Below are 27,656 nucleotides of genomic sequence, written 5' to 3'. Positions count from 1 at the left end.
AGATAAATGCGAGACTCTAAACGGTTGCTGCCTGCAGCCTTAGCCTGTGCATGCGGCTGCAACCATGTCCATCGATGCCATCGACTCAAGAGGAAGAATACCTCAGGATATAGGTCTGTTATTAAGTCTAAAGCTGCAAGAGTTCAACTGATACCCCGCTGTCCAGTTGCTATCTTCCACGCTTCGTTTCACCCAACGAAAGGTAATCTAGTGGACTGGTGTTTGAAGGCCAGCGATGGTCTGTTTGCAGTTTTCATATCGGTTAGCGACTTAAATGTGCTTCAGACCTTGAGCTCGATGGTGTTGAATTTAGCACCCTCCCCAGTGGTCTCCATCTTGTAGATCAGGATGTGGTGTATGTGCCCTGCACCCATACCACAGCTCTACTTATTAGAATTCAATAGATACTTCACGAAGGATACCCATTCCGGCATATGTGTTTTCCGTCGGCGGAGGACCGCTGAACAAGGCCACCGCGGGTTCCGGCTGACGTCTCTTGGAGTTTTATTGGCCAAATCTACCCGGTCTCGTCCATGGCGGCATGTCGCTGCCCTTCGGACTTTAGCTGACTCCATCTATCTCTCGCTAGAAACCAGAGGTGTTTTAGAGCCATCCGAAAGCGATTGGGAACCCGCTCGTGTTTTTTTCGAAGAACGCAAGGTTCGACGAGCAGATCTCAGTGGTGCTGGCGAATGGTATGGTTGGAGCCATGAACTTGATAATGTACGATGCAGCATGAGTTTTACCTTATGTTTCTCTGACCCCAAAATACAGCCGGATTCAGAATTGTCTCGATTCAATCCTACTATGCACCTCTCACACTTGTTGCGCATCCTAGGACCTTCGGCTTTGACATTGTACAAGCATGTCCTTGGGCGTCAGAGAATACTTATATATACGCTCCCGCCGGTTGAAGCCGCATGCATACTGTGCCAGGTGGCTGCGGATATCTGTTACGCAGCTCAACTTGACCCGTCAACTAATGACATCAATGAAAATGACCCGGCGACGCAGTATTATACGAGGCTTAAGGGTAAAACACAAGAGGGTATTCATGTGCTTGGCATGGTTACTCTCAATGACCTTGACAAGATGGATCGCGAGGGCAAAACTGGTCGAGGTTGGGTTGCTTGTAAGTGATGACAATATAGCTCTTGGCGTGCCCCTCATTCTGGTTTGAAAGGCACGACTGATGCCATTTTTCTGGAAAAACCATCTTACTACGACCTCTTGATCGATCTAACGACATCTACGCCCTCCAAAACTTCACGACCGACCTTATACCTCTCAAAGCCGCAGCCCCAGCCACCTGGTTCCAAAGGGCCCACACATCGTTTAGCTGTTTTTCGTTTCACGTGGAGTGATATAAGGCTGGTACATATATTTGCAGTCATGCCTCTGTATGCGTGTTGAACACACCTGACAGTGGAACGAGCTTGAACGTATTCTGCAGCTGGATGGCGATCAATGTGCACAGCCATGCTGCCGTCCCTCATTTGAAATCAATGCCAGAAATAAACCCTCATCTTCGTGGACAGACCCTTGGAGAATATATGAAGATGTGTGTATTGTATGTGCTGGGCTCTGGATGGGGTCCTGGCGTGGCAACTCAGTTGCGTCCTATTCCACTGGCAACGGATCCCTCGCCAACTGGGGCAGCATCAGATTAGAAGGTGACGATGATCTTACCGTTGACGGAACATTTGTGCGTAACCTGGGTATGGGGATTGAAGGGTGTCCTGGTGGAAGCCCAAACTCAAAGGGAATGAGAAGGACCAGCGGCATGACTTGGCCGGTTAGAAATACTGGTGCTGACCGTCGCCAGCCTTCGTCATCTTCCGCTGCTACGCGATCTATGCCACAGTTATGCAACAATGGTAATGACACAGATCCAGAAACCAACGAACGACATGATCGTCAGATTCTAACGACACTCGCCCTACTTCAAACATTTCACGCCAACACCAGCTTCCAACTCTCTCGCCTAGTTGATCTACTTCCTTCTGTCACCTCCGGTACACCAGAGACTTCGGTGATTTACATTACTCCAAAAGATATGGTATCATTCGAGCTTGGCCCTCTAAGCTCTCTTGATGCCCGTTACCTAGAGTGGTTAGCTGACGAGTATGGTGCAGGGTCGCGGATCGTAGTGAAGAGGGGATGGAAGGATTTATTTGGAATGATATTTGGCTTTGGTTGACTAACATCGACTCTCGCTGAGAAGACGCGGTGTTTTATATTTATGAATTTGTTTTGTTGGCGGCTTGATACCCAACAGAAATGTAGTGTTAGACCCTATTAGACTAGTCCCCTGCCTTGAGGCTTCATTAATTATGCAGTCTCAGATTCAAACTATAAACTCCACAGTTTGCTGACTAAGTATAAGTCATGCCACTAACACGGCCACACTAGAATTCCGAGCTGTATCTGTCCCACGACTGGCCAACAGCCTACATCAAAAGCTATCCTCTTCTTCTTTGTAATAATCGTCTAGTCGCATAGTGAATGGCAGAGAGCAAGGTAAGCTCAACGAGATTGCTGAGCATCTTCTCACCTTTTGCCACCATGGCATATTGCAGGGTCCCACAACTACCGGCGGTTCAGTGAACAAGCTCGCCATGTCTCGAGCGCTCGGGGCAGCATTTCTAAGCCATCAAGTCGAACAGCTGGAAAAATCGGTTACACGTGGGCCAGCATCTGGAAACTGGAGAGACCGTCGTCATCCGCAAGCCGACTTGGGTAATACCAACCGTCGCGGTGTTATCAATCATACTCCCAAGCAGCGCCCATCTTCAGGCAATAGGTCTGCGAAGAAGTCTGTCGGTGAAGCTGTACCTGAAAGAGAGCACAGTGAGGCCAAGGTGCAAAAGCCCAGGAAATCGAGCCAGGAGGCGAGGGGTGACAAGGACGCTGATATAGTAGTGGTCGATGCGAGCGTATTGGTACACGCCCTCCACCAGGTGAAGAAATGGTGCAGAGATGGACGTGATGAAATCGTTATTGTACCCCTTGAAGGTCAGTCGAGACGTTAGAAATGTTTTGTCAACTGACGTGAGGTGGCTTAGCCTTGAATACTCTTGATTTACTCAAGAAGGGAACAAGTCCTCTCGCCCAGCGCGCGCGGTCAGCTTCACGAATTTTAGAGGCTCAAGTTGGCACAAATCCTCGTATCCGTGTCCAGCGGGATGATGCCTTCGTTCCGTGGGACCGCATCGAGTTCAAGGACTTGTCACCTGATGATGCCAAGGACAAGGCTACGTTACAGTCGCTGCACCTATCTGGTTCTCCAGAGTGGGTTCGGCGCATGATTTGTTGCGCACGTTGGGAAGTTGATCACGTCGCTGAAACTCGTGCTTCAACGAACGACAAACTCAAAGTCGTTCTTGCTATCCTTTCCCCTTCTGCTGCTCCAGCTCAGGTCTGTCGAACCGAGGCAATGCCCGAAGTATCATCTCCAGTACCCCTTCCAGCTCCGAGTCCACACACTCACAAATATGAACCTCGTTCAGCTGGCCTATTGATTGGACACTGGGCTACCCGGGCTGATATCACTCTCTTAGAAGTAGAACCTTCCTCAGCGCCACTTGTTCCACCTTCATCGAACCACCCTCGTAACCTTGATGATGACGACAGAGGAAAACGACAGGCCGGTCGAGGTAGACGTAATTCCCATACCGCTCAGGGGGGTCTTCCTGTCGCTCGAGGCACCGGGCTAGTGGAGCGCCCTGCTGCCGTCATGCAAATGATGGAAGTGATCTCTCAGCCTAGCAAGGTCGTCCGCGTTCTTGCTCGAGGCGAGAAACTAGAACCAGACCCATAATCCTAATTATGTGGCATCTTTGAGTACAAGGTGTGTTCACTTTAACTTATGGATGTTGACTATTGACCAATGCAGCCGAGATATGACTGTTCCTCGGTTCCAAGGCTGTTCCAGCTCCGTCTCGATTAACGACGTCATGGAAAGTATTGGAAGCCTCACAGATCACCCATACTCGCTCTGCCTCTCATTCCTCAGAGCATGGATTCTGCAGGAAATATCTCCAGGCATCTTTGTGTGGTCTCTTTGCTTCGAGTGTGCAGTCCTTATGAGGGTCTAACCACAGCAGTTACGGAACTAGTGTTCACGATAACTTTTTACTGGTTCCTATCATCCTACAAACACTTTGTTTCACTGTCTGCGGACTGTCCGATGTGCCCCTACTGTGTATGTTCTATGTCCTTATGGTCCCATTTCTCGAAATAAACTATATATTCATGTCCCTGGCGGTTTGATTCGACATCCATTCTTTCGGACTGGTTGCAAGGGGTGGAAGATAGTTCTTTCAACCCTACTGGAGGTTCACATCTATGCGAACGCATCTCACCGCCTACAGTGGTCCACCGGTCAGTTATAGTTGTTTATTTCTGAAGCCTTTGCCAAACACATAGCCAACCGTGACATATATGTGGTGGGAACTATTATGGGAAAGTCGCACATGGGGCCATCCATGGTTAATGCACATTGGGGCCGCCCTTAGTCAACAAACATAGTTGTTATACGCTTTTATTTATCACCAGAGTCGCCTCGTGTCGGTCCTGCGTTGGTTCGCCTATGTAAGTGGGACATCACCAACACTCATCACAGCTTAGTTCACCACCCCGTTCAAATCGTTCTCGTACGACGCCAGTATATTTAATTCTTGCGCTTATCAGAATTTTGCTCATTCAAGTTGAAAACCGGCCCAGGGCGCGTCCAGTAACCGGATCATTATTTCTGTAAATAAATGAGACAGGTTCCGTGTTCTATATATATATATCATGATGAAGCTCATTAACTCTTTTTGCTACTAGTACATAGTAGTATCGAGGGCAGCTGAAAGGCGACTCTCACGATGATACCCAAGGCTTTTGAGACAGTCTCCTCTGCACACTTGTCTGTAGAGACTACCATCAACATATATCCGCCAGCAAGTGATGCCATAAGACTAAGTCTTGATATCCTTAGTTTTCTGAAGCAGAACGGTTTGGTGAGTACTTTGAATTATCCTGCCTCGGCACTGAATGACTCCGGTTAAATAGGATGCCCGTGAGCTCCTGAAACTTCCTGTTGTTCGTCCACGGGTCGTCGATGACACCCGACCTTTGAGGGATTACTTTGTTTCGTATGTCAATATCAATTCAGCGATGCATACATGCAATGTTACACATTTACCAGCTCTTCGCATAACACGTATCTACTCGCATGGCAAGTCCTCGGTCGTGCATCTTCCGAGTGCTACACACATGTTCTCTCCAAGAACGCACGCTGCGTCGAGATCGATGTTTGGTGGTCTTCCAAGGGTCCGATTGTCACGCATGGACATACGCTCAGTCGAAGCGTCACGTTCAAGGCAGTCTGCGAGGCTATTGATGAAGCCATCCATGACGAAGACTGGCCTGTTACTATCAGTCTAGAGTGCCACGTGCCGATAGCCCACCAAGGCGAACTCGTGGATATCATGAGGGATACATGGGGCAATAAGTTGGTGCAGGAACCATTGGAAGGTGTCGGCAGTGATAGTATATCTCCAAGGGATCTGAAAGGAAAAATCTTACTAATGGTATGTGGACGGTGTCGGTTTAGGTTGTTTCTGACTGTCGTTTTCAGGTGGAGTATTATCCGGACGCATATTGCCAGGAGATCAGTGCAGATGCTGAGGCATCGGATCATGACTCGTGTACTAGCATCGAGTGTGATGAGGTTTCCGAACTTCATTATGAGATCGACCCTGTACTTAAGATGGCGAATCATGCCCATGCAAAGATTGCGGACTCGCTGGCCGACCTGGGTTTCTACGCAAGAAGTATGAAACCGTTAAAACACTGGCTTACTGAAGGTAAGTGCTCACCAGCCGCTTCATTCGTGTTTATATATCTTCCTCTAGAGTTACCAAGTCCCCCATATCCCAAAAATATCCTGATGAACATCAACGAATCGTGCATACTATCTATGCTCCCGCACTCACTGTCAGAGTTGATTGAGCATTCTCTGCATCGAATTCGGCGTATCTACCCTCGTGGTGTACGTTTGAGCTCGAGTAATCTTGACCCGTTGAAACAATGGCGCAACGGCTCCCAGATTGTGTGTCTCAATTGGCAGAACTTCGACTATGGTATGCAGCTTAATGAAGCCATGTTTGCCGGGACTCCTGGCTGGGTCGAGAAGCCAAGCCGTTTGACAGGAGCCGAGCGCAATATGAAGCTGACATGCAACGTTATCGGAATCAGTTCCTGTAAGTCATTTGAGTGGACCCGCAACTTTTTGACAATTGTTCCCCTGTAGTGCCTCGTCCGAAAGAACACACGGAATTCACACCATATGTTCACGCAGAGCTTTTTAATTCTTCGAAGAACCAAGATTGGCAATCCGAACATATCAAGTGCAAAGATGTGCCAGAGGATGGCGTAGACGTCACGTGGAATGGCTGTTTTGAATGGAAACTTGAGGAGGATGACTTGACATTTATCCGGTGAGCGAACGATAATAAAGTAATGTCAACCGGCAAGCTGATGTTGTACAGCCTACGTATCCTTTGCCACAGAAGACTCTTAAGGGATGAGGAAATGTTGGTTTTCTGTGCTCGTCTCCATGACCTTGAGGAGGGCTGGAGGTTCATTCACCTACTATCGATGGATGGCAGACGCACTGGGGCAACGCTGCTAGTTCGATTTACAATCAGTGGAATATAGGGGACAATTAGTAGTATACAGCATAGTACGGCATATATTAAAGTATTCAGCAGGGTGGGGTAACATCAAAAGACGGAATGAATATATCAAGGACGCTAAGAAGAAGCGTCTCATTTAACATCCGACAGGTTACCCCCGGCTGCCCTTTCAATTGCTCCGTACACGTTCTTCAGCTTCTTGTCTCTACCACCATCCTCAGCCCTGGCTCTTCCCTTTCCCCTGCTCCGCGCAGCTTTACCATCCTCGTCATCATCCTCGGCATCATCATCACGACTGCGTTCCACCATAAATTCAGCGATGAATGTAGCAATAGCCTGTTCTCCGATCTCGCTATACGAGCGATGGCCCCAATGCCATTCAAATGCTTGAGTTTCATCTGGATTGGTTTGAGTCGCTGCAGGAGCGCGACTCCGTTTGCCGCCAGCCGCTTTCGTGTCACCCAGCTTGATACGGTCTAGGTATCCTTGCTTCATCAGCTGGCCAAGATATGTGTCTATAGGAAGAGACTTGTGTGTAGACTGGGTGTTCATGGATATGGACTCGTTCGATGCGAGGCCGAGGCGTTTTAAGTGGGCACGTAAATCCACTGAGCGCATATTGCGCGATTTAGTTTGATGAATTACAAGATGAGCTATAGCACGCACAGTCGGTCATGGATCGTCCACTGGCGAGAATTATTGCTAGAATGACATGCAAGACACCCAAGGCACCGACCTGATCTGTAGTGCTCCAAGAGATGATGCATCCGTAGCTTCTCGGCATGTCGTCGTCGTCATCGCCATTTTCTTGGCTGTCAGCAATCTGTTCTTCATACAGCCGTTCATCCGTCCGTGCTGCCTCTTCTATAATGACGGGATCAAGAACAGAACGAAGAATATATGTCTTTGATCCTGCAGCCGCAGCTATGGAGAGAGAGTCATGGCCATTAGGAGACATAGGAGACATGGCTGCAACTTACTTTTCTTTTTTACTCCGGTAGCATTGCGTGCCTCTTGAAGGTCGTCACCAGCTACAACATTATCTTGCTCCCGATAGTTTCGCGACTGAAGTTCTACGAGTTCCATCGCAAAAGTTTTCTTTAGGAGCTTCTGCGCTCTTTCAAACACAGAATTGAATGAACGCGAGTTAGAGGCCAGCACTGATGTTTCTTTTCAGCATTCAAGTGGATGAGCTCTGCAAGTTCGGCGTACCCTTCTTGTTAATATCCTCTCGGCGTATAAGAGTCCGCCTCTGTTCCATAAAAAGAGCGAATCTTACGAGATCACTCGCTTTCCTGTCAAGTTGCTGAAAAGCGAATCAGCGAGCGCTCTCCGATATCAGAGAACCACCACCGGAGCTGCGAGCCACTTACTGCGTCAGCATCATCGAGCCTTGCTTGGCTTCCGTTGATGTCCATGTCTTGGTCATCATCATCTTCCGCATCTTCGTCCTCTTCCTCTTCAACAGGTGCTCTTCTGCTACCTCTAGCAGGACGTTGCGACTGATACTGGGAGGGCTGTGGGGCCCTTTGTGACCTCTGTGTTCTGCTTGGTCCTGCGCGTGCCATTTTGGTTCTGGTTATGAGATGAGCGTGACCGAAAACGCGACGTGTGACATGATGGAAGCGTGACTGTGACCGAGCGCGTTTCACCTGCTTCTTTTACTTAGAACCTCCAGGCTCTCTTCGACGAGCTGTTACAGTTCTACAGGAAGCTGAGAACTCATAGGCTCTTCTGCTGCATGTGTATCATCTTCCTTGAACAAAAGTTTCATATCGATAGTGCTCCGTCGAGTCCGAGTTGTCGCAGGGTCCGGCTAACATAAATATGGCCGTGGATATCCGATGTTTTGGCCCCGGCCGCCATCATACAGCTTTCAGCTATTACGGATCACCAGGTTCGTCAGACCTGTCTGTTGCACTTCCTAAATCCTCCTTTCGTACCACCAACTGTGGCAAACATGATGCTCCGGATCCAGCTTTGTCGAGGCATTAATGCTATCTTGCGAAACGTGGGGCATCCTCTGAATCGAAAATTTACAGACCGTTTGATAACCGCATTTCAAAGCGGCCCTTCCTGCATGCGCCACTGCTTTACAAATTGAATTTTCAAGCACGAATGAACGTAACTAAGATGACATTAACGGCTGTGTGATGTTTGATCCGGGCCTCGCATACTGCTACACCTCAAGCAGATTTCCAATCAGCTTGAGCATGTGCGAGTTTCCAGGCGAATCGCTGGATGAATTGATTGAACACGAGGTCAAGTTCCTCTGCGACTCGTTCGGGATGACATCGATGACGTAGTTGTATCCCGTTGTGGGCGCAACAAAACCTAAAATAGATTCAGATAGGTCCGGGACTTCGCCTAGGCCCCAGTACTAGTCTCCGTTAGAATGTTTCGCGTAAGCATCTCTTCTTCTCCGTCTCTTCACAACTACACACACTTGCACCGTGGGCTAATCATACATCATGGCGTTCTACTTGTGAGCTCTCGCTGTACCAAAAAATGACTAGGATCATAATTGTGTTAATTCCCCCTGTTTTACAGCCATGGACTGCCCATAGGATGGGTGGCCATCATGCTGGCACTCTTGGCGTCAATGGGTGGTTTCATCTTTGGAGTAGGTTTCACGATTACCCTAATCATCTGTACTGACGTGCGGATGTCAGTATGACACTGGTCAGATATCAGATATCCTGTTGATGGATGATTTTCTTCTTCGCTTTGCCACCTGCTCCACACCTGGAGATGTATCGACTTGTTCATTTTCCACCGTACGGGAAGGTCTCATCGTATCTCTTCTCTCCATCGGAACCCTCGTCGGCGCGCTCCTGGGTGCACCGTGAGCAACACGCGATATCTGTCTCTGCATTTCACCAAAATCTCTTTTAGCATTGCCGACTTTCTAGGACGTCGTTATGCCATGTCCGTGGAGTGTGTGGTGTTCACTATCGGAGTCATCATTCAGATAACTTCGAACTACGTCTGGCAACAATTTGCTGTCGGCCGGCTTGTTAGTGGTTTGGGTGTTGGAGCACTTAGTGCTGCCGTCCCGATGGTGATTATTCTGCGACCATTCTTTTTACTCGCATTCTGATTTCCTTAGTATCAAGCCGAGACAGCTCCATCTCAGATCCGTGGTACTTTGACGTATGATATCCACACACCTCTTCAGTGACATACACGGCGCTGACATTCCTTTAGTGCAACTTATCAACTGTTCATCACGTTCGGTATCCTGGTTGCTTGTAAGATTACGATACGAAGTTCCTTGTCAGCTGTTAATTTGCTGTACAGACTGTATCTCGATTGGAACCCGGGACATGTCGAACTCTGCTTCATGGCGCATCGTTGTTGGTATCGGCATCCTGTGGGCACTGATTCTCGGTATTGGCATCCTCTTCATGCCAGAGAGCCCTAGGTCGGTATTGGCAATCGTTCTGGTTTCCTTTTTTTGTCTAATCATCCCTTTAGATGGCTTGCCGCGCATGACAGAATGGAGGACGCTCAGTTTTCTCTCGCGCGTTCTCGCGGTATCCCAAAGGAAGAGGCAAAGAGCCACTACATCATCACTCGCGAGGTCGAGGAAATCAAGTCTTCTGTCGAATACGAAAAGCAGATTCGTGGCGGGTGGATTGACTGCTTTAGGCCACAAAACAAGACACTCTACCGTACTCTTCTTGGAATGAGTCTGCAGAGCCTTCAACAGCTCACTGGGGCCAATTACTTCTTTTACTATGGTGCAACTGTGTTCAAAGCAGTAGGTCTCAGTGACTCGTTTGTGACTCAGATCATCCTTGGCACTGTCAACTTTGTCTGTACGTTCGGCGGAATGTATGTCCTCGAAAGGGTAAGCGACCTAGTTCGTTTATAAGTGGAGAGCGCCGTTTCTCACAGCGCATCTAGTTTGGGCGTCGCAGACCTCTGATCATTGGAGGAATCTGGCAATCAGCATGGCTTTTCGTGTTTGCCGCTGCTGGAACTGCTGTGGATCCTACGACTCATCCTGGCGTTGGGAAATGTGAGATGTCATTCTATCCGCGTATCGTGTCGCTGACTTGGCATCTCAAGTGATGATCGTGTCGGCTTGCATGTTTATCTGGGGTTATGCGATGACCTGGGCTCCGTAAGAATCTGTATACTGGATTTTGTGATCGACTGACGTTCGACAGTGGTGTCTGGATTCTCATTGGAGAAACGTTCCCTACACGAACCCGTGCTAAACAAGGCAGTCTGTCGACCGCGGCAAACTGGATTTGGAATTTCCTATTGGCGTTCTTTACGCCCTTCATCAGTAGTGCCATAAGCTACCGCTACGGTTTTGTCTTTGCAGGTATGGCGCCTTCCATTAACAGTGCAATACGCAACTGAAAATTCTTATTATTCAGCATGCAATTTGTTGGGAGCCGTTGTCGTCTATTTCTTCCTTTACGAATCATCTAATCTCTCACTAGAAAGTGTTAACATGGTAGGTGTCTTTTATTTGCTGGTTTCTCGATCTAAACTTTGATATCAGATGTATACTGACCCTAATTGCAAACCTTGGACTTCCCGCGAATGGGCTCCACCTGGGTATTCCTCGCGCCAGGATCTTATCGATCAAACCAGAGCCGCGGAGGCGCATAAACCCCTTGCGTCTAACACACTCGAGGAAGGCAAGACCGAGGAACCCTCTGAGCCCTCTGTGAACGGATCATAGTCGAGATGAATGACATTGAGCAATTTATATGAGCTACATACTTAGTTTTCTGCGACCCCCATCACATATTTTAATTCCATACTGATTTTGATGCATCTCGATACCGGCGTCCGTTTCCTGACCGTGGTACACGACGCTTGACATGGTGTGGGACCGCCGCTTGGTATCACATGGACTCAAGTAAGCCTAGCCATGGCCGAGGTAAATAACGGACATGCCTCCAGGCACATCATTCGGTTAGAGCGAGCATTGCACTGATCAGACACTTGTTGGTTTTGTAGTTCCTCGACAGTCTCCATGCTTGGAAATACGTCTGACAATTCCAAATCATAAATGCATGGATCGGTATATATTAGGAAATTGTCAAGCGCTCATCGTACGTACTTGTACAGGCCAATCTAGGCCTTTACTTTGCCAGATTCAAAAAGTTTACCTCCTTGACGTACACTCCAGTGACGGCCGATAGAGTATAAAGGTAACCGCGGTAATAATTTTTCTTTTATCATTTACTTCGTCACTCATTTGTCCCAACCCACCCCCACAAATTCAAACATGTTCGCTCTTTCTCTCCCCCTCGTCTCTCTTCTCGCATTCGTCGTAGGAACCAGCGCTGTACCCACCCTATCTGCTCGTGACAACAGCACTTGCAGCAGTACGGGTGCGCAGTGCGACACCGGCACCGTCTCCTGTTGTGATACCACATATGAGGTGCGCAGTTCCTTTGTAACCTAGTCCTAGATCATATCTGACTCCTGATTAGTCCAACAGCCATGAGTTGAGCAGGATCCTAAGCGTACTGAACATTGCCCTTGACCCCGTCGAGGGCAACGTTGGAATGGGTTGCAGTCCCATCAGCGTCATTGGTACTGGTAGCGGCGCGGAGTGTAACCAGGAGCCCGTGTGCTGCAGTGGCAACACATACGTGAGTGGTTTGCTGCTCCCGCATCAGTATGCACCCTGACCGACTAAATTTGTGTCTAGTACGGCCTCATCAACATTGGTTGCTCACCGATCAACATTTACCTGTGACCATGATACCCGAATCCCTCGCCAAGAGTGATTTATTCCACTGTCGTTGACTCTTTGTGGCGTTCGGCCGAACTCATGTTCTATCGTAATTGAGGTCCCTTTGCAAATTGCGCGGTGTTACGTCCCACCACAGCTACTGTAATAAAATCGAAGGATGTAACCAACGAGTGTTCAGATGTGATTCGGAGGAAGATACCAGCCAAGTAAAATGCATGCGGCGTGAATGTGTTACATTATGCTACTGCATCGATCGATATGGTAAGCCTCGAATAAACGGGGGCGCCAGTTTGGATTCCTCGCAAGGGCAAAGACCAGTCCGAGATAGCACGAATCACCGGTCAGGATCTTCATCGCCGAATGTAGCACCCAGTCATGGACAAACCGCAGTCAGGATATATAGCAGGGGGAGAGCTTGGCCAAGAACCATATTTCCATTATCAACGGCATCGATGGAGGCCAATCATGATGTTCCAGGAAATCTGAGCAGTGCGAGATATCAAGACTTAGTCTTATGACATCACTTGCTGGCGGATATATGTTGATGGTAGTCTCGAAAGACAAGTGTGCAGAGGGGACTGTTTCAAAAGCCTTGGGTATCATCGTGAGAGTCCCCTTTCAGCTGCCCTCGATACTAGTATCAGATAAACAGTCTTTCGATGTGGTGAATATTACTAGCAGCAAAAAAAGTTAATGAGCCTCCATGATATATATATAGAACAGACGCACCCTGGGCCGGTTTTCAATGAGCAAATTTCTGATACTTAAGCTTAAGCGCACATATTGGCATCGTACGAGAATTTGAACGCGGTTGTGAACCAAGTCGTGATGAGTGTTAGTGATGAGTCCCATTTACTTACATAGGCGAACAAACGCAGGGCCGACACAAGGATACATAAAAGCGTATAACAGCTACAATTGACCAGTGGACCACTGTAGATATGTGAGCTCCAGTAGGGTTGGAAGAACTATCTTTCACCCCTTGCAACCAGTCCAAAACATGGATCTCGAATCAAACTGCCAGGGACATGAATATATAATTTATTTCGAGAAATGGGACCATAAGGACATAGAACATACACAGTAGGGGCACATCGGACAGTCCGCAGACAGTGAAACAAAGTGTTTGTAGGATGATAGGAACCAGTAAAAAGTTGTCATGAACACTAGTTCCGTAATTGCTGTGGTTAGACCCTTATAAGGACCGCACACTCGAAGCAAAGAGACCACACAAAGATGCCTGGAGATATTTCCTGCAGAATCCATGCTCTGAGGAATGAGAGGCAGAGCGAGTATGGGTGATCTGTGAGAGCTTCCAATGCTTTCCACGTCGTCGTTAATCGAGACGGAGCTGGAACAGCCTTGGAACTGAGGAACAGTCATATCTCGGGTGTATTGGTCAGTAGTCAACATCCATAAGTTAAAGTGAACACACCTTGTACTCAAAGATGCCACATAATCAGGATTATGGGTCTGGTTCTAGTTTCTCGCCTCGAGCAAGAATGCGGACGACCTTGCTAGGCTGAGAGATCACTTCCATCATTGCATGACGGCAGCAGGGCGTTCCACTAGCCCGGTGCCTCGAGCGACAGGAAGACCCCCCTGAGCGGTATGGGAACTACGTCTACCTCGACCGGCCTGTCGTTTTCCTCTGTCGTCATCATCAAGATTACGAGGGTGGTTCGATGAAGGGGGAATAAGTGGCGCTGCGGAAGGTTCCACTTCTAAAAGAGTGATACCAGCCCGGGTAGCCCAGTGTCCAATCAACAGGCCAGCTGAACGAGGCTCATACTTGTGAGTGTGTGGATTCGGAGCTGGAAGGGGTACTGGAGATGATACTTCGGGCATTGCCTCGGTTCGACAGACCTGAGCTGGAGCAGTAGAAGGGGAAAGGACAGTAAGAACGACTTTCAGTTTGTCGCACGAGTTTCAGCGACGTGATCAACTTCCCAACATGCGCAACAAATCATGCGCCGAACCCACTCTGGAGAACCAGAGAGGTGCAGCGACTGTAACGTAGCCTTGTCCTTAGCATCACCGAGTGACAAGTCCTTGAACTCGATGCGGTCACACGGAATGAAGGCATCATCCCGCTGGACACGGATACGAGGATTTGTGCCAACTTGAGCCTCTAAAATTCGTGAAGCTGACCGCGCGCGCTGGGCGAGAGGACTTGTTCCCTTCTTGAGTAAATCAAGAGTATTCAAGGCTAAGCCACCTCACATCAGATGACAAAACACTTCTAGCGTCCCGACTGACCTTCAAGGGGTACAATAACGATTTCATCACGTCCATCTCTGCACCATTTCTTCACCTGGTGGAGGGCGTGTACCAATACGCTCGCATCGACCACTACTATATCAGCGTCCTTGTCACCCCTCGCCTCCTGGCTCGATTTCCTGGGCTTTTGCACCTTGGCCTCACTGTGCTCTCTTTCAGGTACAACTTCAACGACAGACTTCTTCGCATACCTATTGCCTGAAGATGGGCGCTACTTGGGTGTATAGTTGATAACACCGCGACGGTTGGTATTACCCAAGTCGGCTTGCGGATGACGACGGTCTCTCCAGTTTCCAGATGCTGGCCCCCGTGTAACCAATTTTTCCATGCGCGCGCCAGTGGCCGCGTCTGACAAGGCTCGTCAATATTTGACGCGTCACATGCGTGTCACGCCGCGTCATACGCCCACTTACTCAGCATGAATCTGATGCCATTCTACAGCTAATTCGATTTGGTCTGCCCAGGGAAGACTTCCCTTTCACCAGCATGAGCGCCGGTCAACCGGCGAAAAGAAAACCACATGTTATCATCACGATCGGGATGGCGGGGGCTGGCAAGTCCACCTTCGTGCAGCGCATTACCTCCTACCTCCACTCGCAAAATCCTCCACAACCACCATACATCCTAAATCTTGACCCAGCGGTTACTCATGTGCCATTCGAGGCCAATATTGATATCCGGGATACCGTCAATTACAAAGAAGTAATGAAACAGTATGTTGCTGTCTCCGAATCTGAGCGGTAGTGCATGACTGTGACTAACGGCATCAACACAAGGTATAACCTAGGACCGAACGGTGGCATCTTGACTGCCTTGAATCTTTTTACGACGAAATTTGACCAGGTTCTGGACTTGGTCGAGAAAAGGGCTGAGACAGTCGAGTACGTGCTTGTCATTTTTATTTTGTATTCGCTCTTACGTGCACTCACGCAGTCACATAATTCTTGACACTCCGGGGCAAATTGAGATTTTTACGTGGTCAGCCTCTGGTGCTATTATCACGGATGCCGTTGCTTCCTCGTTTCCCACTGTAGTGGCGTACATAATCGACACCCCACGGACGACAGCTCCAGCGACATTCATGTCCAACATGCTGTATGCCTGCAGGTGAGTACTGCGTGGTCTAGCGACTTACTGATCCGTGACGCTTTATTAGTATTATGTACAAGACAAAATTACCATTCATCCTGGTCTTTAACAAGACGGACGCACAACCTCACGATTTTGCTATCGAATGGATGCAAGATTTTGAGGCATTTCAAGTCGCTCTTGCGTCCCATTCAGGATCGAGGGACTCTGAAGGTGAACCGACTTATATGAACAGCTTGATGAATAGCATGAGTCTCGTTTTGGATGAATTCTACAAACATTTGAAGGTAGTTATATCTCATCATGTTGTAGAATGCATATCTGACTATTACAGGCTGTCGGCGTCTCAAGTACGACAGGTGCCGGTATCAAGGAATTTTTCGATGCGGTGGAGGAGTCTCGTGAAACATATAGGACGTACGTTTTATCTTCATTGTTATTACACGTTCTCCTTATTTTTTCCATCTCTGCAGTGAATATCTCCCAGAACTTGAACGCGCCCGCGCCGCACGGGAAAAATCACTGCAGGATATAAAAGAGGACTCAATAAATCGGCTGATGAAAGATCTTGCCGTTGATCGTGCGGCAAATCCCAAGGCAGCCGCAGAAGACCGCTGGGCGTCGGATGAGGAGGATGTCGATGATGACGAAGAGCTGGAAGTCAACCTGATCGATCGGAGTGAGTGACTTGCCAGTCCTTTCGTTCGACTTCTGAAACATTTTTACTAGGTGAAGAACCATATCCTGGCCAATACATCGACGTCACGCGTATGCGAGGACACAGTGAGAACATAAATTGGCCGAACCCGGGATGAAATTCGTCATTGGATACACGTTCCATTCAACGTTGACATGATGTACCCTACCATTGGTAAGTAGAAGGAGAACTCCGTAATATTTACATTACTAAGTACTGTCAATTTCGTGCACAGCACTGATAAGCATTATCAAATAAACGTGTCAACATTACAACAGGCAAGATGAAAGAATGATGGCTCACCAACTTCGATTGCATGAATTATTCGGCATGATGATATTGTGACAATTGTCACATTGACGCATCTTCACTCTCTCGTTTATAACTGAAACACCTCTTCCTTGTTGTGTCGCTGTTCCACCGAGTGATTCCGCTGGTGAATGGAGGACGCGTGGCAAGAGCATTGATAAATTGAATGTTACCCTGCGCTCACCATGAACTTTATAGCGCTGCGGTGAAGCGATGACGATGGTGTCACAGGCAAAATCTGAGTTCATGGGAAGGTGACTCTATTGTTAAGCCTTGACAACCAAGTGGCAGTGACCATGAATGCTTGCTGATATTATTCCAGCACTCGAGAGCTCCGGTCCGACGGTGTTCCTTTGGAACATACGGTCTCTGCCGATGTGTAGAAAAGTGTGAGCGCCTTCATAGCAAGTACGAAAGATAGTAGAATTTAGAATTAAATCCTGAGGCCAGAGGACCCAGGTTGATGGAATATGTAGTACTTACATTAATATTGTCGAGCAGGAAATAAGACGGTTGTTGCAATGAATGTTTCGCGGTGAGAGTGACAGCAGTGGCGGTGGTCGCATTTTGCCGAAGGGCTCTTTATATGACCTTGACCGGCCAAGTGAATATCCCTTGGCACGTATCTCCACTTCATTCCATTGTCACGCCTCTCTCCAAGGGCTAGTTACGACCGCCGAGCATTTCGAATCTCGCCAACTTCAAATTATCAGCTCGTGTAACGACGAGTCGGCGAGCTCGCCTTTACTTGTTTTCCGTATCACCCGACAGGTTTCATCCAGATTGACTTGTAGACACCATTTCCCTCTCATCCACGCGATAGCCTTTCCATTGATACCGATATTCGCTTTTTCCAGTTAACCGGCATTTTACAGCTTGTGCGCTCTTTTGACCCATGGATCGGTGCGCATCTCGTTTCTCACTCAATGGTTGACAAAATCAATTGATTTTGCTGAATTGTAGCTATGCAAAAATAGAGAAAGTTGGTGCGTGCCTGTCATGTGTTCACATCAGACTACAATGAACTGGTGTGGCACACGTTGTAGGAGAAGGTGCAGTTGCACTCCGCTCACTTTCATTGTTTATCGCTGACGCGCATTCAGGCACATATGGGGTTGTTTATAAAGCGCGGGACGTTACAACGAATCAGATTGTAGCCCTTAAGAAAATTCGACTGGAAGCAGAAGACGAAGGCGTTCCGAGCACTGCCATCCGAGAAATCAGTCTGTTAAAGGAACTCAAGGATGACAATATCGTTAGGTATAACGTCTTAAATTATGTCAACCGCTCCTCATGGCTAATTGTCTGTGTTAGATTGCTTGATATCGTGCACGCCGAACAGAAGCTTTATCTCGTCTTTGAATTCTTGGATGTTGACTTGAAGCGCTATATGGAGAACGCCAACACATCTGGTACGCCCATTTCCATCGGCATAGTCAAAGTGAGTCAGCTTGGCATTTCAAATGGCTTCTTATCGGTCCCTTGCCCATCATTTACGATTCCTGACGCGTGGTGGACGCGTGTTTCGCGCTTCGGCGCGTAGTCTGCAAAGGCGTCAAACAGCTGCTGCGCCCGTAGCGTTTTCGCTAGCGCGAGGCACCGCCCATGCTATTTTTGTACGTTTAGCCTTACACCACCATGCACACTTTCAGATTGGCATCGTCACATTGATTGTGATAGGGGATATTAAGTGATGTGATGCGAGGGCGGGGACGCGAAGCGATCGTCACGTGATTCGGCAATTTGACTAACCGTGTTCCTATCACATTATAGCGATTTACTCATCAGCTCAATGCGGGCCTTTTGTACTGTCATTCGCATAGAATCTTACATCGCGACCTGAAGCCTCAAAATCTGCTTATCGACAAGAAAAACAATCTCAAACTCGCAGATTTTGGCCTCGCGAGAGCTTTCGGCATTCCAATGAGGACATATACCCACGAGGTAATGAGCACCCCTAAAGTTTCCTTCTTACGTCGTGGGCTGAACGTTTGCGCTGTCATTCTAGGTCGTAACTTTGTGGTACCGCGCGCCTGAAGTATTACTTGGTTCTCGGCACTACTCGACAGCTATTGACATGTGGTCTGTTGGGTGCATCTTTGCTGAGATGGTTATGCGTGGGAGTCCTCTGTTTCCCGGGGACTCTGAGATTGACCAGATCTTCAAGATCTTCAGGTAATGCACAATCGGATTGGTTGGTCAGAATAACTGACAATTGACTGTTTGATCCAGGATCCTCGGCACTCCAAGCGAAGAGACTTGGCCAGGTGTGACTCAATTACCTGATTACAAGGATACATTCCCTCGATGGTCGAAGCAGGAGCTCAAGAGTGTCGTACCTAATCTTGATGAACAAGGTTTGGATCTGCTTGCGGTATGTCGTCTTGTTGATTTATTCGTACTACCGCATTCCCGTTTTTTTTTCCGTTGACCTTTGCCTGGTACTCACTTTTTTTTCGTAGCATACTTTGACATATGACACAGCAAAACGGATTTCTGGTATGTGTGCAGCGGGCTTGCTCATGCTTCTGATGTCTCACCTACTTTCAGCAAAACGTGCTCTCAACCACCCTTATTTCGCGCACTACACACCGTCATGACAAGTTCTTCGCATCTGAGTAGATCGCATACATAATTGATATATTCCACTTCCTTGTTACCCTTCAGGCTGTCGTGTTTCCATATTTCGTATCACAGTCAGAGTAGCCTAAAATACGTCGAATGTGATAGTATGTGCATCGTTCGGAAGGCCCTCGGTGGGAATCCGGACAGGTATCTCGAAAAGGAATTCTCGGTCCGATATTATTAACGTCAAGGCGATAAAGCACGGCCTTGAGGACAGCACCAAGTCCCTCCCCACTCGCTTTCATTCCTACCGCCACCAACGCACAGACCGTTCCCTTCTCCTCCATTTTTTTAGATTTTTCTGTACACTGTAATCGACGGTCATCATGGACGACGAAGTCGAGTATTTGGGCACCAATTTTGCTCAGCCAGCTGCTTGCCCCTGTGATCCACAGCAACCGGTGACGGGTAAGCACCGTCGTTTTTTACTTGAACAACACCTTCCAGACATGTTATCACCAAGGTATCACTCTGCACGTCGAGTCGTGTGGTGGAAAGCCTGCTCATAATGTTTCCTTCTTCAACTCCCGCACCTCCCATGTTCACATCGGTCGCAAATCAATCTCAGATGATAGGTCAATGAGGAAAGAGAACGACGATCAGAATGCTGTATTTGCATGCCCCGTAGTCAGCGCAAAGCACGCCAAACTTGTGTTGGCCTCCAGCGGCCACGTAGGCACATGCTGATTCTGTCACATCGGACTTGCACCTGACAACCTGTCCCAGGTGTATATTGTTGATCTCAAGTCCCGTCATGGGACACATCTACGGAAGCAAGGCGAAACAACATCTAGGATGTTGCAGCCTGAGGTGGAGACCTCCCTTACTGATGGCGACATCGTGACGTTTGGTAAAGCTGTGGGGCAAGGCGCTACCCTCGTTTCACCGGTCACAGTTCGCATCGAATTTTTGCGCGATATTTTAGATATGCGCGATTCGCCTCCGTGGTGTCTCACCCTTGTAGAGCCCTCAAGTCCTCGCCCACGAAAATTAAGCACCGGGCGCTATGGCCTTAACAGTCCTATTTCATATCCTTCTTCCCCATCTCATTCTTCAGAGTCCCTTTCATCTCCATCGGGCTCATCCAACGAGGCTGCTTCACACTCGGAGCATGAATCTGATATAGAAGAGATACCGTCTTGGGAAGAACTTCGTTCCTGTGTTTCATCCCTGCGTCAAGACTTCCACGCAGACTTTTTGGGCGGTTCATCACTCGGGAAGATGCCATCGCTTGGGTCGTTGATGCAGGATATCTGCCATAAGATCGCGGACCCACTTGACATAGATTCTCCCCACCCTTGGTCTCCTCCGGCCATTGCAACCATTGCGTCCATTGATGACGATGATGCGCCTTCGTCCATTATCCACCTTGAGGATTCACGGTCTCATTCTCCCATGGAGCTTTCCACTCCATCTCCATCGCCCCCTCAGGCCCCCGAGGAGCCGGAAGTCGGTGAATGGACACCGTCCCGGGCTGACTCCCTGCAGCCCGCTTTACATCGGTCGGATGAGTCGAGCAGAGTCAAACTTCCATCGATGTGCTCATTTGGGCACATGGGATCCCTCGATTCGGGATCTTTTGAGAGCTTCCCAGAACGGCTTCCCTCGCTTTCTAGTTTCTCGCCGTTTGTGCCGCTGGAGGCTGAACCGGCCACCCTGGCACCCATTCCTGTTCTCCCCTCTATTACTGAGGTGGGGTCGGATGAATCCCAGATTTCCAGCCATGATGACAATAGAGATCTGCGCGATGCCATAAAGACTATCGAGGCAAGTATATGTTTGGGGATTTTTATCACTTTAAATTTCAACTTTGCCTACTAGGGTCGAGTAAATGTGCTGCATTCCAGTGTTACTGATATCAAGAATCGCCATGCCATGTCAGAGGACGACCTTTATGACCTTCAGCATCAAGTTGACATGCTCGAGCCTGAATCTGACCAACTTTTTGCACGCTTGGAGGCTGCAGAAGACAAGCTATCCACTTTGTCAGACCTGCAAGATCAAGTCTCTGAGTTACAATCCAAGGCCGACGCAGAAAGCTGTGACGCCTTCGTGCCACCCGTGGCAGATGTTAAGGCTTGTGCCGACGCTCTCAATGCCCTCGTCATTGGTTGGTAGTGGTGTTCTCGTCACTGTTTCATTCGTCTGATCAAATGCCGCAGAAATGAAGACCTTACGCGAAGAAACTGAAAAACGCGTGGAGGAGAGGATTCAGACAATTCAGGAGGCTAGGACGGAGGCGCTGTCTGTTATCGCTGCAGAAGTAGAGGTAACGTACTTTCTTACACTTCCTTCATCGCTCTCATACTCTTGCAGACATTCAAATCGCTTAAACGCAAGCATTCTGAGATTGAAATCGAGGTCGCTCCTCCAGTCAAGATGGATATCGTTGTGGAAGAACCAGCGGCGGCTACGAAACCTGAATTACCGGTCGAAGGTTACAGGCATATCAAACGGCCTAGGAGGATAATGACATCCATCGCGCATACCGCCACGGCCATGGCAGTTGGTGCAGTTGCAACTTGGTCTGCGCTCGCCTTCTCGTAAATTTCAGAAGAATTCTGATATTGCAATTGCTAAAATGCATAATTGGTTCTTGGTTTGTACCACCACTGTTCATGTTGTAGGAACTTCGTTGTATTTTCCTTCGTACGATGTACGTTATTTTAGGTTTCTGTACGGATTACATGTTGTATCAGGTTCCCTATGAGCATTATTTGAACCCTCCTCAGTCCAGTTTTTGGCCGATCCTGATTGATGTGAATAAACATATAGAGAACGTATAGAGTGATAATAAGCAATACAGAGATATGCAATAACATCATTCATAAAGGACAATTAAGAAAGAAGCCTATCATCTGGGACTGCCAAACTTGGTCCGTATATCCCTAGTAAGAGCACGAAGCATAGCGGATGTAACCACTGTAGACTTGTCCTCAGGAGGTAAAGATGTGGTGGTGCTGAACGAGGGCGACGTGTAGGCAGGACTAGTGATGCTCAGTGGAGGACTTCCACCCTCGCTAGATCCATCAGAGGCGGATAATCTCCTCCGCTTGGCAGGGGTAGAAGACCTACGGATGGCAATCAGTCAAGTTAGAACATTTTCATCATCAATGACGGACCGGCTGGATGACGCATTGATCGATGCAGTGCGTTTATACGTCTGTCGCAGCTTGGCAGAACGAAGGGCATTGAGCTCATCCGAGTAAGAGCCCTGCTCAGTTGAGATTTTCAATGTCGCTGCATCGAGACGAGTCTTCCGTATGAGGGTGGGGTTTGCAGTTTTGGGGCTCAAGTGTTGAGTGGACAGCTCCTGAGCGACGTCATATATATATTGAACAAAAGTCCTCGAGGGAAATTCTACAGCAAACAAGTTTGAGTTGCGCACACAATCCATGTAGAACTGACATACCTCGGTCAAGGGTCTGGTGCGATCTCAGATCACCTGCGAGGTGTCTACCAGGATCTTGCAACAATGGATTGTCCAACCATTGCAAAACCGCATCAAACATTGAGCTGTCAAGGAATAAGCAAGGGAAAGGCGCGGGGTGGAAACATGACGTACTCCGAGTCTCTTACATGTTGTAGCTTCAGGTTGGGCAGAATATTTTCAAAGATGGTAGTACTGCCACCCATCAGTTGAAGTGCAGCACTAGAGATTGTTATGAGAACATCGATGCACAATTCTAAGAATCTCCCGAGGAAACCCCAGTCAACTGGCAATCGTTGTCAGTACTGGACATTCAGCAGTACCAATATTTGCCCTACATTCTCCATCGACTATGCATTGCTCTAATCGCTGGGAGGTAAATGTCTGCCATATGGGTTTCCACAGTCTGAAGAGGTCTGTTCCAAAATTAGATGCTAAACTTTGAGAAGTATATCGCAAACTCCAACATACCTGGTACAGACATCCACCGTACGAGTTTGCCTTCAGTATCAACTTTGAGTGACTGCAATGCGGACTGAAACCTAGAGTCAAGGTCCGAGGCGGTGGATGTTAATGATAGGTCAACATGGGAAGACGAGATTTCATCATGAAGTATTGCAGCAATCTTCAAAATGTTCAGTGGTTACTCATTTTCAGAACGTTGGGTGTACCATATCATTAAAATCAGAAGAAGAGTCGGGCTCCTCGCCAGACCAAGATATCGTCATGAGGGAAGGAATGAAATGCCGATCAGGGGGCAATGACTCGATGATATCTCGTAAACGTGAGCAATCATCCAGCATCCGATATTTTCTACCATGCATAAGTTAGCAATTCGTATTAAGCAACTCATCACAACCAACCTTTCCAGGGGGTCTTCGACCTCGCCAACCGGGGTTCGCTCGAAAATGATGATACCCGGGTATAATGCTTTATTGCTGTGTGGCTGCGGCACCACCGGTATCTGGAATATATTGGCATCCTTCCAGTTGCCAGAGTCAGGTACATCAAATTTCAGTTCAAGCCAAATGGCAGTTCCATCATTATCCTGGTTCAAGGACAGCCAGGCAGACCAGCTTTCTGGAATGGTGCGTGACGTGGCCTTCAGGTGTTGCTGCAGGATATGGAAGAAAGATCCACGAGCCCAACGCCGTTCGTTTTCTTCACGATTCTAAGACCACAATGCATTCAAAAGGTGTGGTATACTTGATACGGACAATGTACCGACCTTTTCGAACCGCTTGAGAAGTTCTTCATCGCTGGGCGGTGGCCGGTATTCGCTGGACAAGCGATGTCTGAGCCGCTTCCTAACGGGACTTGGTCGTTCTGGTGCAACCACTTTGCGCTTGTTCTCTTGCGGTAACGAGCTAGTACTCTTCGAAAGTCGCTCCGTATGTACGCGCTGACTATAGGCCTCACTTCGGAGACAAGCCTCTTTCCACTTGGTACGATTAGCCGTTCGTTCCCTCCAATCCTGGAAGGCCTCCTTGATTACCAAGTTCCTTCGGGCAAATGCTAAAGCTCTGGATTCGAGCGTTTCTTGGTCCACGTTGCTAGTGGATGACAGAGCTGGTGCTTTACCGTTGAGTGGGCTTTCCAGTTTGCTTGAAACCGCCTCAAGATCGGCAGCGGTTATTCCTGAACGCAAGGGAGTTTGTACGGAGTCACGTCGGTGTAGGCTGGCCATAGAACTAAGCGTAGATCTTGTCCCAGGCGATGAAAGCACCAGTGGGCTCAGAATTTCAGTAGGGGAAGCAGTAAGGAGAGTAGGTTGAAGTTTTTTGAGAGACTGGAAAACGGACTTAGTGGATGTGCCAGAGATGGTCGAAGGGATATACATCGTCGCAGTGGGTGTTGACGGTAAAGATATTGGCTGCTGTCTACTCAAAGGTGGTGGTTGAGAAGGTGGTATTTGATCTAAGCTGCCGAAAGGATTATGACGAACATCGAAAGTTGGTTGTGAAGTGACGGGAGAGGGAGGAGCTGGAAGTTCGTATGAGGGTGTAGGTTGTGTGACAATTGGAGAAAGCACTGGTGCAAATACTGGTGCATGGGGGTTGAGAGGTTGTGCCTTGTTGACCTCGGGTATGAAAGAAAGTTTTTGGAAAGGGGGTAAGGGTTGACTAGAGGTAGAGGGAGGAGGTGCCGGAGGCACTGTAAATGGAATCTGAACCTCGCTGGGCACTGTTGAGGTCGGAGACAAGACAAGTGGAGGTTGACTAAAAACTGGAGGTTGACCTAAGTTGAAGGTGTGATCAATAAACAAGCAATCGGAAACGAGTTGCCCACAAACCCGAAGAGGGTGCTTCACTAAAACTAGAGGTCCGAGTTGCAGAGGATCCAAATACTGATGTAGAGACGGCAGCTGAGCTAAAACCAAACTCGTTTGTGGAGCCGAATGCTGATGGCTGGAATGTCGTCGTCCCAAATACATTGGGAACGGATGTCAGATTTGAAAACGCAGACTTTGGTGATTGTGATGCAGGTTGAGAAGAAGGGTTTAGGAATGCTGATTCAATGGGTTTCGGACCAAATGTATCGTTGAGCCACTCGGTCCCGCTTCGCTGCGGGGCCTTCGGGGAAGATTGCGGTGCATCCACCAAGTCAGTCTCGAAGAGTGGCTCCTCTTCCTCGTGCATAGCGTCCGGTTCTTCTACAATAGCGTCATGCTGCTCATCTACAACAGCAGAGCTGCCATCGATTATATCCGAAAGGGTGAGACTTTCCCGCAGGCTTTCAATGTCGTCGACGGTGTCGGTGCCAAATAAGTGTTCTATGATGCATGCGACCAGATATATCATGGCATAGTTTCCTTCCCCCTGAAGGACTATGATCAATTCGTTGAAAACCCCAAGCGCCTCGTTATCGACGGAAAGAGGAGAACTTCTGCCAATGGGGGCGCTCTTCGCCTGTACGAGTAGCCGGAATTTGGTCGTGAGCTTGAACACCGGATGCTCGAGGATAAAGGAAGGAATATCCTCCTGCCGCTCTTTTTGATCACGAATATGGATTAGACGATGATAGACTCGCATTTCGAGCTCGGTTGGTGATTGATATTTTCCTCGCTGCTCTTCGTAAAACTCCTTCAGACTTTGAAGAGCTGCGAGTACGATTATTATTAAGAAGGCTCGTCAAGTGGCGAGTCCACGCACTGTACTTCAGCTGTTGTTCCTCCAGACTGACTTGGGATCCGGGTCGGTCGCGCTCCAGATGAAGACCAAGGATGTGAAACCGTGCACATCTATCATGGCACTCAATTGCGATGGAACCCATTTCATGCTGCATCGTGAAGTCACTTCGTACAGCACGTGAACGATCACGAATGAAATTGAAGGTTGCAGAAAAGCCGCCTCGGGGAAGCAAGTCGTGAAAAAGATAGTCGAGTGTGCGCTGCAATAGATTGGATTAAATTATGCATAGGATAGTATATCGGAGCAACATACTCTAAGAACTTTTGGAGGACGAAGATCGGAGGGTAATGTCTTGTCACCAGCTGCCCGTTCATACATTTTGACAGCTCTCTTATGATCAACGCGTTTGGTTCCTGGGACCTGACGAGTAATCAGCGAGTACATCTAGCACACTTACGAATTGAATGTCCTCATACAATTTCCCACTCAAAGAGATTGTTCTCGCGTTCACGGCGGTAGCGTTCGAATGTCGGGCACATATCCATGCATGTGCCGACCATTGTGATAGCGTCTTCCAAACGTTTTGCGACATTTGGGTCGTCCATTTTACCCTCTGCAATAGCTGTCTTGCGCTCGATCTCGCGCGCTTTCACAAGCTGCAGACTCGAGTAAAGGTAATATACATCGAATGAGACGTATGACGCACCTCTTTCCAGAATCGTTCCCTTTCCTCGAGAGTATCTGGCTCGTGGTGTTCCACTTCATCTACATCTACATCAGTGGCATCCTCCATTTCGCTATTATCCCCTTCGCTGGCAGCAGCTGACCCAGCGCCTCCTTGACGGAAAGTCAGGGTAGCATTAGGAAATTTGCCACGGGTGCCTCTTCCTCGACCCCTACTTCCTCTATGCCCTCCACGATCCCACCGTTCGGTATCTGCGCCTCCATGAGATGTGCTATTTCTGTTGGTAGCATTGTCCGCGACCCATTGCTTGTGTTTGTGGTGTGCTCTTCGTCCTGTTCCGGAGTTGTCATGGTGGGCACCGTTTGCGCGTGCTCTCTGTGTTCGGAAGTGGGTGGTGGACTCCATGTTGCCGACTGCAACGGTGGTCACACTCGGTCTTGACAAAGTAATCGCACCTTGTCTTGTGACGATGTTTGATGATGTTTATTTCCAAAGGCCTTGAACAATAGAGCCAAATAATGCCTGAGAACCTTCTATATATAAGTAAGCGATGATCGGCTACTAGTAGAACCTTACTCACACTACTATGTCTGATGCTCTAGGGACGTGTTGCGCGCTCGGACTCACTGCGTGCTGCGACGTCATGACTGGAATATGTCTTGATTTTATGTCCATACGTAAGCACCGTGATTTCTCAAGCATCGTTTAATGCCATTCTGCACTGGCAGGACATCCATGCACAGAGCACCTCTGCAGCTGCCAGTGCTGCTCATGCAGAAATCCCGTCGATGACACCACATCTGACGTTGAAAGAGCGCCTCTCATAGTTAAGAGCAGACAACCTAGTCCCCATCCACCGATGCATAGCGCTGAATGCTCGTAATCTTAGGCGCGCATTCCCGTTGGTGCTGTACCAACTAGTAGCTAGTAAGTGGTGCCCTTCTCAAGACATAGATAAAGCTAAACCAGTGATTATTTTTAGAGTGACTAATTTTG

At 48.4% G+C, this 27,656-nt stretch overlaps 11 protein-coding genes across 11 annotated transcripts; 8 read left to right on the top strand and 3 right to left on the bottom strand.

The window, feature by feature from the left end:
* Positions 1 to 16: 16 nt before the first annotated feature.
* Positions 17 to 2,359, top strand: F5147DRAFT_681296 (uncharacterized protein). The gene is made up of 7 exons (XM_041436371.1): positions 17 to 113; positions 167 to 238; positions 286 to 355; positions 405 to 723; positions 775 to 1,132; positions 1,184 to 1,374; positions 1,427 to 2,359. The coding sequence occupies exons 1-7, from the start codon at positions 65 to 67 to the stop codon at positions 2,198 to 2,200; spliced, it is 1,833 nt and encodes a 610-aa protein (XP_041295898.1). The 5' UTR covers positions 17 to 64; the 3' UTR covers positions 2,201 to 2,359.
* Positions 2,360 to 2,420: 61 nt separating this feature from the next.
* Positions 2,421 to 4,265, top strand: F5147DRAFT_681285 (uncharacterized protein). Its single transcript, XM_041436370.1, is given in 5 exon segments — positions 2,421 to 2,520; positions 2,580 to 3,015; positions 3,066 to 3,850; positions 3,901 to 4,072; positions 4,092 to 4,265. The coding sequence occupies 3 exon segments, from the start codon at positions 2,506 to 2,508 to the stop codon at positions 3,818 to 3,820; spliced, it is 1,206 nt and encodes a 401-aa protein (XP_041295897.1). The 5' UTR covers positions 2,421 to 2,505; the 3' UTR covers positions 3,821 to 3,850; positions 3,901 to 4,072; positions 4,092 to 4,265.
* Positions 4,266 to 4,809: 544 nt separating this feature from the next.
* Positions 4,810 to 6,763, top strand: F5147DRAFT_48015 (PLC-like phosphodiesterase). Its single transcript, XM_041429920.1, has 7 exons — positions 4,810 to 5,006; positions 5,059 to 5,141; positions 5,195 to 5,579; positions 5,627 to 5,855; positions 5,904 to 6,251; positions 6,302 to 6,488; positions 6,540 to 6,763. Exons 1-7 carry the CDS (start codon positions 4,872 to 4,874, stop codon positions 6,706 to 6,708), a joined length of 1,536 nt encoding a protein of 511 aa, XP_041295896.1. The 5' UTR covers positions 4,810 to 4,871; the 3' UTR covers positions 6,709 to 6,763.
* Positions 6,322 to 8,254, bottom strand: F5147DRAFT_789005 (MAGE-domain-containing protein; the record flags this gene model as incomplete). Its single annotated transcript, XM_041443007.1, has 5 exons — positions 6,322 to 7,294; positions 7,353 to 7,610; positions 7,667 to 7,846; positions 7,899 to 7,992; positions 8,060 to 8,254. The coding sequence occupies 5 exons, from the start codon at positions 8,252 to 8,254 to the stop codon at positions 6,819 to 6,821; spliced, it is 1,203 nt and encodes a 400-aa protein (XP_041295895.1). The 3' UTR covers positions 6,322 to 6,818.
* Positions 8,255 to 8,931: 677 nt separating this feature from the next.
* F5147DRAFT_681268 (general substrate transporter) lies at positions 8,932 to 11,491 on the top strand. The gene is made up of 13 exons (XM_041436369.1): positions 8,932 to 9,171; positions 9,237 to 9,309; positions 9,359 to 9,531; positions 9,582 to 9,747; positions 9,796 to 9,839; positions 9,894 to 9,937; positions 9,987 to 10,110; positions 10,164 to 10,539; positions 10,596 to 10,710; positions 10,761 to 10,815; positions 10,862 to 11,022; positions 11,078 to 11,157; positions 11,206 to 11,491. The coding sequence occupies exons 1-13, from the start codon at positions 9,158 to 9,160 to the stop codon at positions 11,386 to 11,388; spliced, it is 1,608 nt and encodes a 535-aa protein (XP_041295894.1). The 5' UTR covers positions 8,932 to 9,157; the 3' UTR covers positions 11,389 to 11,491.
* Positions 11,492 to 11,764: 273 nt separating this feature from the next.
* On the top strand, positions 11,765 to 12,636 carry F5147DRAFT_681262 (fungal hydrophobin). The gene is made up of 3 exons (XM_041436368.1): positions 11,765 to 12,096; positions 12,149 to 12,310; positions 12,370 to 12,636. Exons 1-3 carry the CDS (start codon positions 11,941 to 11,943, stop codon positions 12,415 to 12,417), a joined length of 366 nt encoding a protein of 121 aa, XP_041295893.1. The 5' UTR covers positions 11,765 to 11,940; the 3' UTR covers positions 12,418 to 12,636.
* Positions 12,637 to 13,879: 1,243 nt separating this feature from the next.
* F5147DRAFT_770721 (uncharacterized protein) lies at positions 13,880 to 15,022 on the bottom strand (the record flags this gene model as incomplete). Its single annotated transcript, XM_041441171.1, has 5 exons — positions 13,880 to 13,936; positions 13,966 to 14,321; positions 14,378 to 14,623; positions 14,674 to 14,892; positions 14,950 to 15,022. The coding sequence occupies 5 exons, from the start codon at positions 15,020 to 15,022 to the stop codon at positions 13,880 to 13,882; spliced, it is 951 nt and encodes a 316-aa protein (XP_041295892.1).
* Positions 15,023 to 15,180: 158 nt separating this feature from the next.
* Positions 15,181 to 16,598, top strand: F5147DRAFT_744193 (uncharacterized protein; the record flags this gene model as incomplete). The annotated part of the gene is made up of 7 exons (XM_041439661.1): positions 15,181 to 15,407; positions 15,471 to 15,575; positions 15,628 to 15,801; positions 15,851 to 16,070; positions 16,118 to 16,200; positions 16,257 to 16,462; positions 16,513 to 16,598. The coding sequence occupies 7 exons, from the start codon at positions 15,181 to 15,183 to the stop codon at positions 16,596 to 16,598; spliced, it is 1,101 nt and encodes a 366-aa protein (XP_041295891.1).
* Positions 16,599 to 17,373: 775 nt separating this feature from the next.
* Positions 17,374 to 19,620, top strand: F5147DRAFT_681252 (kinase-like domain-containing protein). The gene is made up of 11 exons (XM_041436367.1): positions 17,374 to 17,579; positions 17,647 to 17,692; positions 17,753 to 17,776; positions 17,802 to 17,804; positions 17,891 to 18,049; positions 18,104 to 18,230; positions 18,563 to 18,733; positions 18,798 to 18,964; positions 19,022 to 19,163; positions 19,252 to 19,288; positions 19,340 to 19,620. The coding sequence occupies exons 2-11, from the start codon at positions 17,685 to 17,687 to the stop codon at positions 19,387 to 19,389; spliced, it is 888 nt and encodes a 295-aa protein (XP_041295890.1). The 5' UTR covers positions 17,374 to 17,579; positions 17,647 to 17,684; the 3' UTR covers positions 19,390 to 19,620.
* Positions 19,621 to 19,642: 22 nt separating this feature from the next.
* Positions 19,643 to 22,155, top strand: F5147DRAFT_681242 (uncharacterized protein). The gene is made up of 6 exons (XM_041436366.1): positions 19,643 to 19,822; positions 19,878 to 20,086; positions 20,141 to 21,181; positions 21,236 to 21,524; positions 21,577 to 21,683; positions 21,731 to 22,155. Exons 1-6 carry the CDS (start codon positions 19,741 to 19,743, stop codon positions 21,959 to 21,961), a joined length of 1,959 nt encoding a protein of 652 aa, XP_041295889.1. The 5' UTR covers positions 19,643 to 19,740; the 3' UTR covers positions 21,962 to 22,155.
* On the bottom strand, positions 22,156 to 27,087 carry F5147DRAFT_681240 (SAC3/GANP/Nin1/mts3/eIF-3 p25 family-domain-containing protein). The gene is made up of 14 exons (XM_041436365.1): positions 26,682 to 27,087; positions 26,452 to 26,631; positions 26,288 to 26,395; positions 25,997 to 26,234; positions 25,138 to 25,944; positions 24,073 to 25,082; positions 23,708 to 24,015; positions 23,516 to 23,657; positions 23,316 to 23,469; positions 23,183 to 23,260; positions 22,980 to 23,130; positions 22,827 to 22,930; positions 22,537 to 22,774; positions 22,156 to 22,485 (listed from the first exon to the last, which is right to left on the bottom strand). The coding sequence occupies exons 1-14, from the start codon at positions 27,063 to 27,065 to the stop codon at positions 22,269 to 22,271; spliced, it is 4,119 nt and encodes a 1,372-aa protein (XP_041295888.1). The 5' UTR covers positions 27,066 to 27,087; the 3' UTR covers positions 22,156 to 22,268.
* Positions 27,088 to 27,656: the final 569 nt, after the last annotated feature.

The sequence above is a fragment of the Suillus discolor genome (assembly GCF_016758755.1).
Source record: "Suillus discolor strain FC423 chromosome Unknown F5147scaffold_12, whole genome shotgun sequence".
Lineage (NCBI taxonomy): Eukaryota > Fungi > Basidiomycota > Agaricomycetes > Boletales > Suillaceae > Suillus > Suillus discolor.
This window is presented reverse-complemented; position numbering and strand designations above follow the sequence as displayed.

Excerpts from the sequence above, each read along its gene's own strand:
- F5147DRAFT_681296 (XM_041436371.1), top strand. The coding sequence starts at position 65 with ATGTCCATCGATGCCATCGACTCAAGAGGAAGAATACCTCAGGATATA. Across the intron at positions 239-285 it reads GTGTTTGAAGGCCAGCGATG|ACCTTGAGCTCGATGGTGTT; the intron begins GTCTGTTTGCAG and ends AATGTGCTTCAG. Across the intron at positions 356-404 it reads CTTGTAGATCAGGATGTGGT|ATACTTCACGAAGGATACCC; the intron begins GTATGTGCCCTG and ends AGAATTCAATAG.
- F5147DRAFT_681285 (XM_041436370.1), top strand. Across the intron at positions 3,016-3,065 it reads CGTTATTGTACCCCTTGAAG|CCTTGAATACTCTTGATTTA; the intron begins GTCAGTCGAGAC and ends GAGGTGGCTTAG.
- F5147DRAFT_48015 (XM_041429920.1), top strand. The coding sequence starts at position 4,872 with ATGATACCCAAGGCTTTTGAGACAGTCTCCTCTGCACACTTGTCTGTA. Across the intron at positions 6,252-6,301 it reads CGTTATCGGAATCAGTTCCT|TGCCTCGTCCGAAAGAACAC; the intron begins GTAAGTCATTTG and ends GTTCCCCTGTAG. Across the intron at positions 6,489-6,539 it reads GATGACTTGACATTTATCCG|CCTACGTATCCTTTGCCACA; the intron begins GTGAGCGAACGA and ends GATGTTGTACAG.
- F5147DRAFT_681268 (XM_041436369.1), top strand. Across the intron at positions 9,532-9,581 it reads GGCGCGCTCCTGGGTGCACC|CATTGCCGACTTTCTAGGAC; the intron begins GTGAGCAACACG and ends AATCTCTTTTAG. Across the intron at positions 9,840-9,893 it reads CAGATCCGTGGTACTTTGAC|TGCAACTTATCAACTGTTCA; the intron begins GTATGATATCCA and ends ACATTCCTTTAG.
- F5147DRAFT_681262 (XM_041436368.1), top strand. The coding sequence starts at position 11,941 with ATGTTCGCTCTTTCTCTCCCCCTCGTCTCTCTTCTCGCATTCGTCGTA. Across the intron at positions 12,097-12,148 it reads GTTGTGATACCACATATGAG|TCCAACAGCCATGAGTTGAG; the intron begins GTGCGCAGTTCC and ends ACTCCTGATTAG. Across the intron at positions 12,311-12,369 it reads GCTGCAGTGGCAACACATAC|TACGGCCTCATCAACATTGG; the intron begins GTGAGTGGTTTG and ends ATTTGTGTCTAG.
- F5147DRAFT_681252 (XM_041436367.1), top strand. Across the intron at positions 18,734-18,797 it reads TGAGGACATATACCCACGAG|GTCGTAACTTTGTGGTACCG; the intron begins GTAATGAGCACC and ends CTGTCATTCTAG. Across the intron at positions 19,289-19,339 it reads CACAGCAAAACGGATTTCTG|CAAAACGTGCTCTCAACCAC; the intron begins GTATGTGTGCAG and ends ACCTACTTTCAG.
- F5147DRAFT_681242 (XM_041436366.1), top strand. The coding sequence starts at position 19,741 with ATGGACGACGAAGTCGAGTATTTGGGCACCAATTTTGCTCAGCCAGCT. Across the intron at positions 21,525-21,576 it reads TCTCAATGCCCTCGTCATTG|AAATGAAGACCTTACGCGAA; the intron begins GTTGGTAGTGGT and ends CAAATGCCGCAG. Across the intron at positions 21,684-21,730 it reads TTATCGCTGCAGAAGTAGAG|ACATTCAAATCGCTTAAACG; the intron begins GTAACGTACTTT and ends ATACTCTTGCAG.
- F5147DRAFT_681240 (XM_041436365.1), bottom strand. The coding sequence starts at position 27,065 with ATGGAGTCCACCACCCACTTCCGAACACAGAGAGCACGCGCAAACGGT. Across the intron at positions 26,632-26,681 it reads GGGAACGATTCTGGAAAGAG|CTTGTGAAAGCGCGCGAGAT; the intron begins GTGCGTCATACG and ends TCGAGTCTGCAG. Across the intron at positions 22,931-22,979 it reads CAACATGTAAGAGACTCGGA|CTCAATGTTTGATGCGGTTT; the intron begins GTACGTCATGTT and ends ATTCCTTGACAG.